The sequence below is a fragment of the Sinocyclocheilus rhinocerous genome, unplaced genomic scaffold, assembly GCF_001515625.1.
Source record: "Sinocyclocheilus rhinocerous isolate Xijiao unplaced genomic scaffold, SAMN03320098_v1.1 scaffold155, whole genome shotgun sequence".
Lineage (NCBI taxonomy): Eukaryota > Metazoa > Chordata > Actinopteri > Cypriniformes > Cyprinidae > Sinocyclocheilus > Sinocyclocheilus rhinocerous.
The window spans coordinates 530155-540484 of NW_015661891.1; the positions used below are offsets into that span (position 1 = coordinate 530155).

A 10330-nucleotide genomic window follows, 5' to 3' on the forward strand; every position below is an offset into this window, starting at 1 on the left:
AGTGAGCTCATTTTAGACTAGAAAATACATATAAATTCAAGTTATAAAAAAATATAACTGTACATCCAAATGTGTTTTCTAAAAGTTTTTTTTTTGGCATTTTTAATGCACTTTTATAAAAATTCAGACACCAACAAATCTAAGCGTCATGCATAACTGACAAAGTCCTATTATGTGATGCATATTTAGTGTAGCTGGCTCTATTGACCAGCATTGGCGGGCAGCATAATAGCCTTTATGCGTGTGTTTTAGGTTCATTTTTGTAAGATTTTTGGAAGATGGAGAGACAACTCTGTACTTATTTCAGAAAGTATTGATGATAGTGATAGGAGGGCATCAGAAAATCAAGTTGTAGTAATAAAAGAAGTTGTTGAGGACCAAGGAGGATAGAAGCAATGAGGGTGAAGGCAGTGATGAAGAATAGGTTGTTGTGGAAGTCAGGCATTTGGGTACATTATTGTATGCCAGCTTGAACGATGTGATCCATACAACAACCAGAGGTCAGGAAAGATGCCAGTGTCTATTGACATTACTATACTGACAGGCAGCGATGCTCCATTCATGACTGCACAAGTGAACATCTACTTATGTGTGGGGTACACTGAAAAAGAAGAGTCTTGTTGACTTTCACTTGTGCTACGATAATTGATATGAAATTCCAAGATGAAACACAATGTTAAAGTTGTTTTAATGCTTTTGAAACACTAAGACATGGTTTTCAGGCAGTGAAATTGCATCCGAATTTGTGTCAAGTTTTAGACATTTCCACGTGCGAGTTCCAAATCAAATAAAGCAGCACAAAAAAAAAAATTTGAATGTTCATAAAGATTTTTAATGTTTTTTGAAACAGTAAGGCCTTTTCACTTCTTTCCAGATAGTGAAAAAGCATTTGATTGTGTGTGAAGTTTCAGACAATTTGCCAAAAATAATTTACCCTAATGGGACAACGTCAGTTATAAATGACGGATCCCTAAAAAAAGGTCAAAGGTCAGATGAAGAAAACAAATTTGGAAAATGATTTTACTCCTAAATATATGTCAAATATAAAGTCAATTATTTTTTTAAAGCTGTAAATTCACAATTAGTCCTATAGAGGGCTATACAGGTGGAGCTGGGGGAGGTGGAGGGTTTCAGAGTAAATCAATAATGTACTGCAGAACTAGCTTACAAGCAAGCACATTGTTTGCAGAATCAGCAGAGGTCAATCAGCTTGTGCCTTGTAATAAATTATGCGATTGCTAGCAGATGCACGTATAGATGCATCAGCCTGCAGCATCTAGAGTTTCATGACTGAAGTAGCCCTTTATTATTAACTCTACACCTAAAATACTACTTTTGGCATTTTTAAAAACGAAATAAAGATACTGGCTAAATTCTGAATAGCATACTAATCTTACTATTTCTGCCATATACAACGAGTAGTATGCTAGTATGTTATTTTAAATTTAGTAATAATATATCCTCTTTATAAAACTTTTGATTTATGCAACCAGTGATTTTTTTTTTATGTAAAGATGGTACCTGCTATTGTAGGTTGGGTCTGTGTGTCTAGATAGTTCTCTGAAAAACATGTGCAACATGTTTATCCTACACGAATTTCGCAAGAGTTTGGCAGAATGAGACTTTTTTAAATTATTATTTGTGCTGTATCATCCAAGGTTTCACTCTTAAACTCATGAAAATGCATGTTACTAACAATAATGGCATCATGCATTGACATTTTTTTTTGTTACTATCAATATTTCTTATCATACGTTTCTTCTCAGGTGTGGTTGGATGCTGCCACGCAAATCTTCTTCTCTTATGGTCTAGGTTTAGGTTCTCTTATTGCTCTGGGCAGCTACAACTCCTACAACAATAACGTCTACAGGTAAGAGCTACTAGTTTCTGTCCAAATGTACAGAAATTCTGTATTGACGATGTTTACATGCCATACAATCTGATGTGCAAACTGTCTTTAACACAGTGCCTTTTCTATGAAATTCTTTTCAGTTTACTACTGTTTCCCTGTGCTTCAGTTTATCTGATTCTTTTTCCTTCTATAGAGATTCTATCATTGTGTGCTGTATAAACTCCTGCACCAGTATGTTTGCTGGGATTGTCATATTTTCCATTGTGGGCTTCATGTCGTACATCACAAAGAGACCCATTGAAGAATTGGCTGCTTCAGGTCATTGTGTCTCTTAGACATTACCGAATTTCATTGTTGCAAACGTTTTAACATACTTTTACTTATTATGGAAATAATACACTTTTTTTCCTACCTGGTCTCATGGCATAAATGTACCTGGGTGCACTTTTTAGCGAGACGCGAAATACGTACCAATAAGTACATATCACTGCAGTTTCCAAAATAAATGAACACTAGAGGCAGTAAAACTCCGACACCTTTTATTCCTTTTCACACAAATTTACAGAGTTTCGATTAATAAAGCGTAATTTTCGCACAATTACTTGAAGAATATCATGTTATGACTTCAAAACAATATTAATAAGCTGGGAGATTTGAAAACTAATGCTTTTGAATGTTATGCTGCATTCAAGTCCTCCTGGGCCGTTCGTACTTACGAGTTGACAAGTCGTAATTACGACATCAGGTGCGTTCAAGTCAGTTTAGTCGGCACAAGATGGCGGTGTACCTTCTTTTAATAAATTACAAGAAAATACAACAGGGTCTGTTAACTCTGCTTATAGAAAATGAAGAGCAAAGAATTCGCATCAGGTGTGTTTTGCGTTTTTTAATATTTTTAAAACATGCAACATGGCAAATCAAAAGATTTTTCACCTATAGGTGCAAAAATTATAGCATTTTTTTACTTGGATTTCATTAACTAGCTGCGTAACAAGAACATGACCAATTTAAGTTTATAGGACAACTAAACTATCAATTTAAACAAAAATTTACCGTCAACTACAGACGTTACATCCATCGATTCCGTGTGCACAGAGTGCACAGAGGTACGTATTTTTATGAGACCAGGTTGTTTTTTTCTGTAATGCTTTAACTGAATGTAATGTCACTTAATTGCATATTAAAAACAATTAAATTAAAACGATTATAGTTTAAATTACTATTACATTACATTACTATTAGCCAAACTGTAGAGTGCCTTTTTGACTAAAGTAAGACTTAAAGTACATCTTTACATATAATTTCATAGCTACTTCTATTGTCTTTGAAATATGGTTAGAGTGTACTGCTGAATGCATGTCATGCATTTAAATATCGTAATGATGGAGTAGCAATTTAGTACATTTTAAATGTAATATTGGATACAACATTTGTTGAAATGATATGTAAAGTACTTTATATATGCTTTAGTACTTCAGTCTATTTCAGTCAAATTTAAAATGTACTTTAATTAAAGTCATATATGAGTAATATTATAGTGATATGTTGAAAGGATTCATCTTGACACTTATGTTTAATGGTTTAAATATCAGGTCCTGGTTTGGCATTTCTGGCCTATCCACAAGCTGTCACACAGCTTCCCATGTCTTCTCTCTGGGCTATTCTCTTCTTCTCAATGCTCATGATGCTGGGATTGGACAGTCAGGTATTACACATTGTCGAGAGTAAATAAAAAAACCTTTGTAAATTGAATTATTAATATTATTTTTATTTTACAATCTATTTGAAGAGTCTAAATTATTGCTTGTAGTAGTTGACATGATGCCTCAGAGACTATGGAGTTATTGATAGAGCTTGTATTGAACCCACGATATTCCTCTAATGGTGCTACATTTAGCAGCATTGCACCATTATTCTTCTATAGATTTCAGAGCGTAATGATTTTTTAATGATTAAAACTAAACAAGTTATAAATTATGCATGTGGTGTTACTTTAGTTTTGTTGTGTTAGGTAGGTGAAAAGTAAAGCCGAAGAAGATCACAAGAGAATTTAGCACATTAAAATGAGTCCATGAAAGCATTTTAGCTAACATGTTAGAGAACATGTGAAAACATAAAAACTACAATCAATTATCTGTCATGTTTAGGTGTATTAAAAATAAGTACCTCCATGAATATCATAAACTACTCCAGTTGTAAAACCATATGTTTTGATCTTTGAATCTTAAAGCAAAATGACACAATTTTATAACATAAATGATTACTTAAAAAAAAACAAGATAATGAATGAACAATAATATAGTTTTAGGGTTATTTTAATGTTTTTTTTTTCTATACCCTAGTTCTAAAGCAATGTGATTTCACTTTAACACTTTTTATTTTATAATTTTTACACTTGTCTGTGACAGTTTTGTACAGTGGAAGGCTTCATAACTGCTCTAATGGATGAATATCCCACAGTCTTGAGGAAGAGAAAGAAACTCTTTATCCTCATGGTCTGTATTATATCCTTCATCATCGGTTTCTCCAACATCACACAGGTAAGATGCCTAAAAAGCTGTTTTATTGAGTGGGACGACTGACTGCTTTCTTCAGTTTCTAATGTGTGTGTGTTCTTTGTTTTAGGGTGGTTTATATGTGTTCAAATTGTTTGACTACTACTCGGCCAGTGGAATGTGTCTCCTGTTCCTGGTCTTTTTTGAGACAATCTCCATTTCCTGGTTTTACGGTACATCTCCTGTACTATAAACATATTTGAGACAAGGAGACGAATATATTTGATGTGAATGTGATGTGAAGTTTATGAAATCTGAAGAGTTCAAGCCGACCTTCATCCAGTTACATTAACTTTCCCATATGATTCCTTCCTGTTCTCAAGTAGTGTCAAAAGTTTTCAAGTAATTTTGCCTTGTACCAATAGTTTATAAACACAGTAGTTACAATACACTGTAAAAAAAATTCCATAAAATTTACGGTAAAAAAACGGCAGCTGTGGTTGCCGGAATTTTACCGTAAAAAATATGGTAGCAACGTTTTATATTTTACGGTTTTAACTTAAATTTACAGTTAAATACCGTAATTTCATTAACTGATATAATGTTAATATACCAACCTATTGAAGTACTGAAATCTGTTTTGCACCTTTGTAATACACTGATAACCACCAAATGCAGGTGGTGATGAGAAAGTCACATGATGAACCAAAGCCCATCACAAGCAGCTTTTAAATAATAACATATATAGAAGGTACACAATGTCATTCACACAAACACTAAACACCATCATGGCAACACACATTAAACTTAAATAATGCAATAAACATTAATTTAACAACATTAGGTGTAACACACAACCCTAATATACAAAACTGATAAGAAAAAACTAAGAAGAAACATAGTTATTTCAACAAAAAAACATCAAATTTGAAATGTAACGCAGGGAATTCTGGGAATGTCAATTTACGGTTATTCACTGTAAATTATACGGTATTTTTCACTTCCAAAAACGGTATACTACCGTAAAATTAATGTCCAATACATGTAATGTCCAATACAGTTTTTCACCGTATATAGTAGGGGAATTTACCGTTAACCATTTAACAGGTTTTTACTGTAGCATTTTTACAGTCTTTTACCATTAAATTCACAGTCATTTTTTACAGTGTAGGTAATTCAGCCGGGGATTTTTATGTGGGTGGTGGGAGAAAAACTCTGACATTTTGGATTCAGGCAGCAATAAAATCACTGACTAGCCCCTGTAAATCCTGAAAATAGCTTACATTCCCATAATAAACCATTACCGGGCTTTTGTCAGTTTTTCCTCAGAATTTACAGTTTGGGTCCTTTACCTGATAAAGTAACACAATTTAAAGTGCTAAGGTTAATAAGCATAACTGGTTTAGGATCATGAATGTAAACACAAGCATACAGCAAAAATGCACTCGGGGCTCTCAGAGTTTTTAGCTGCAGTCCTACGTATAAAGACTGAAGAAGAGGTTGAATGAACCACTGAATCTTGAACCAGTGCTGTTTTGCACATCGTCCAAACCTCTGCAGCGATGCTTCTCTGAGGTTCTAAGCTGCTTGGACATCTAGACAAGCGATCAAAGGAAACCTACGCTGTTAATTGCGTACAATAAAATTTGTCATTTAGAAACTTGGACAGGACAAGGCCGTTATTTTCATTGATGGTATCCATGATCAAAAAGCACATGGCTAAATGGCCAGATATCTGTCACTTGCATGGCTGAGCAAAGCATTACTCATTAGCATAATAGAAACCAGCCCGTTTGGAATAAAAAGCCTGAACCTCCGACATATTATGACCATCAATATGTAACCACCTTGTTTCTGTATGAGCGAGTGACTCGTTCACTCAAATGACCAAAAAAACATCAAATTTGAAATGTAACGCAGGGAATTCTGGGAATGTCAATTTACGGTTATTCACTGTAAATTATACAGTCTTTTTCACTTCCAAAAACGGTATACTACCGTAAAATTAATGTCCAATACATGTAATGTCCAATACAGTTTTTCACTGTATATAGTAGAGGAATTTACCGTTAACCATTTAACAGGATTTTGCTGTAGCATTTTTACAGTCTTTTACCGTTAAATTCACAGTAATTTTTTACAGTGACTAGTTACAATAATGCACTTACTATGACATGAAAAGGTAAAACTTCAAGTAGAAAATGTTAGACAATGATTTACTGTGTACATATGAAATTAGATGAACATTTTCAGTTGAATTTTGTGGCCAGAAAAGTCCATATTGTAGTGATGAAGCATTGAATGTGTCCCCTCAACATACATGTAAAAAAAAAAAAAAAAAATAGGCTAGGTTCCTGAACCCTGTTAAAAGTGTGTTTTGGGACAGGGTGGAAGGAAGAAGCTCTTACTGAGTCTATTAGATCTAGCTTGCTTGATAAGTGTAAATATCCATCTCTTCTCTCTCTTTAGGTGCAGAGAAATTCTATACAAATATTGAAGACATGATTGGTTATCGGCCTTTTGGCTTTTGGAAATATTGCTGGATTTACTTTACTCCAATAATATGTTTGGTAAGTACTTCACCTGCAAGCAATGAAATAAAACTTAGAGACTACAGGCTGCCAACGTAACACATTGTTATTGTTAAAAATAAAATACAAATCTTTAAACGTAATTCCAAATCCTATAAGATGTGTTTTTTAAGCTCAATAATCAATCAATTAATAATCAAAATATCATGCAAAAAATTCAATGAAAGCCCTAAAGAAACAAAAATGTTTTACAAGTATGTCACTCCTTTTATCCTTTCATTCAACTGTATGAGGAATCGAGTGATTGACTATGCAAGTAAAAGCCCATGTCCTCAATGAACTTATAATTGATTTGACTTCTGTTTTCTGTTTGTAGGGTGTTTTCACGTTCAGTGCCATAGAAATGACTCCTCTGACACTAGGGAAGTATGTGTACCCGACCTGGGGTCAGGGCATCGGCTGGCTAATGTCCCTCTCTTCCATGGTTTTGATACCTGCATATATCATCTATATGTTCTTCACTACCAAAGGCAGCATCCGACAGGCAAGACCGGATTTAATGTTTCTGATCAAATGTTTGTGTCAAGTGTCCTTCCTGACCTGTTTCCTTCCTACTTTCCATCCTTTTGAATTTCTAAACAGCTTAAAAATGCACTTCCCACCTCATAAACCCTCTTTACACTTCCGTCCAAACCTCCTTCTTTCGAACTTGCAAGCTTCCTTCCTTCCAATTCTGTAAATTCTGAATTTCCAGATGTCACATTAATTCCTTATAAACTTGAATAGTTCCTTCATTTTTTTCTAATGAATTTCCAAACAAACTTTTGAATATTCAAATGAACTTATACATTTACTTCCTCCCTTTCCTCCTTCTTTTTGAACAAACTTGCAAACAAACCCTTGAAAAGGCTGTAAAGTTTCTGCCTTCTTTGACTTCCTTATAAATTCTCTTCCTTCCTACTTTCTTCAAAACTTCCTTCCTTCCAAACAAATGAGCAGATATCCAAATGTACTTTCTTCATTCTAAACTTCCTTCCTTCCTTTTCTCCTTTCTTTTTAACAAACTTGCAAACAACCCTTTGAAAATCCTTTCTTTCGAATTTGCGTAGTTCCTGCCTTCATTTTCTTCTGAGCTTCCAAACATACTTCTGACGTTCCAAATGTACCTCCAAAGATCCTTCCTTTCGAACCTGCATACTTCCTGCCTTCCTTCTGAACTTCTGAACAAATGTACTCCCCAAATTAACTTACTTTATACTGAACTTACTTCCTTCTTTCCTCCTTCCTTCTGAGCAAACTTGCAAACAAACTTCCTTACACTCTTAAAAATAATGGTGCTTAAAAGCAGTGTTGGGGAGTAGCTAGCTACAAGTAGTGACGCTACTATCTTAACTACATTTTTCAGTAGCTTTACAGTAGCGACGCTACTTTTAAAACAGTGTAGCTTTTCCTGTAGCTAACTACTTTTTCCAGCAAGTAGCGGTGTAGCGCGACTAAACGCTACATTCTGTTTTACGTTCTGGCGGGTCACAAGCCTGTAATGCATTGAAGCAGCGTCTTCTTCTGACTAGATCACAAACTATTTTACAATGATGAACGGTCATAATATAATCTGTCCCCCCACAGTTTTATAATGAACACTAAGCGAACAGAAAATAAAATCGTTATATAGTAGTATCATTTGGCAAAGGACGGTTGCGGCGGGATTCACGCAAAGTGCAGTGTTCACGCGCGCAGCTGATGACTGACGTCTCTAGTCATAGTCAGTAAATACCGCATGTGCTGTGAGTTTAACCTGCTTATTTTATGACTCCTCCGTATCCAGTTTAAGTTGCATACATTTTGTTTTTACATTGGTGTTGCATTTGTAGCAATATACTAATATAACTAAAATAACTATTTAACGCTACAGTATTTTATTATGGTGTGTATCGAATAGTTTACAAAATCAAATGATTGGGACACTGCTTAAAAGATTCTTCGCAGCGATGCCACAGAAGAACCATGTTTGGTTCCACAAAGAACCATTCAGTCAAAGGTTCTTAAAGAACCATCTCTTTCTTACCTTTTTATATTCTGAAGAACCTTCTTTCACCACAAAGAACCTTTTGTGAAACAGTTCTTTCAGAACTATTTAAACAAAAAGGTTCTTCTATGGCATCGTGAAGCACTTTTATTTTTAAGTGTAATTGATAATTGTGTTTTTTTTTCTTCTCAGCGTTGGCATAAGATGACCAAACCCACAGAGCTCACAACATCGGAAATCAATGATCCCACACAACAATCCACACGTATAGGAAGTACAGATGAAGCTTCTGTCTGACATCATCTTTTCTGTGCAATGGCCATTAAAGACCAGTGGCTAAATATCTTTTCCTCCATTCCATTCTGTTGGAGAGCCTATAACAGATGGAAGCGGACTACGCACATGTTCATCGGTTTTCTCCCATTTTATTTTATTTTATTTTATTTTATTTCATGCCTCTCTGATCTCGCATCACGAAATATGAGGGGCCTGCAGTACCTGTATCTGTCTTCAGCTGAGAAAGCAATTTTAGTCACAGTGACAATTTCAGTGATCAGTATAAATGTAAATGCAACCCAGGCAGTTGATTGGAAGATCTACATAACTGTTGCATTCCTGTGCTATGTTAAATTTCTCACAGTATTTTCCTCAAGCTGGGGTGTGAACGCATGTGTTTAGTGGTCTGTTTCTGGTCACAATTTATTTAACAAAATTAACTACAGGAAATATTGTCCTTTTTTTTTTTTTTGTCCAATCAGCATTAAGATTTTAGATTTAAAGTCCCCATGAAATCAAAATTAAAGTTTTTTGGGTGTTAGTATCAATATGTTAGTCTTAAGGTTATCTATAAGGCAGTGTGCTCCAAAACAGTGAATCTTCATTTATATCTTCATTTAGAAGATATAAGCATTCAAAGCTTGCAGTTCGTCACTTCCGCCAAAAAGGCTCAATGATTTTTTTTGACGTCACATCGTACTTCAGCGTCTCATCAAACTTTCTGTCCAATCAAATGCTCTCTAGAATCGGAAGCGCCCGCCCCCTACACTATAAAATAGACGCTGAAGCCGCGGCTGAAATCGGTCACTTGTCCACAGAATTAGTATTTTCTGTACAGTGAATGGCAAATAGTGCACTATATAGGGGACAGGGAACGATTCAAACTGTGTAAATGCTTTCCATTGAGGAAAAAAAGAAGTCTGGTTTCGCGCTGTGTCACGCTAACCACCGCACCGCACACACACTCTGCTCCGGTCCAGAGACACGATAGCACGGAGTGGATCACATGCACGAGTCGGCACAGACCACAAAATGTATCGGAGCTATTTGAATTCTACACAGAATGCTATATTTTACAGCAATATGGATGAGATTGTGGCTGGCATACCCTGTCAAATGCGGCTTTACGGAGCTCAACGCCTCTGAACGG

General features: G+C 35.2%; 1 protein-coding gene across 1 annotated transcript; it reads left to right on the plus strand.

The window, feature by feature from the left end:
• Positions 1 to 1514: 1514 nt before the first annotated feature.
• LOC107726827 (sodium- and chloride-dependent GABA transporter 1-like) lies at positions 1515 to 9651 on the plus strand. The gene is made up of 9 exons (XM_016536528.1): positions 1515 to 1538; positions 1767 to 1870; positions 2046 to 2170; positions 3445 to 3557; positions 4261 to 4392; positions 4478 to 4580; positions 6817 to 6917; positions 7255 to 7422; positions 9097 to 9651. The coding sequence occupies exons 1-9, from the start codon at positions 1515 to 1517 to the stop codon at positions 9199 to 9201; spliced, it is 975 nt and encodes a 324-aa protein (XP_016392014.1). The 3' UTR covers positions 9202 to 9651.
• The last annotated feature ends 679 nt before the right edge of the window (positions 9652 to 10330 follow it).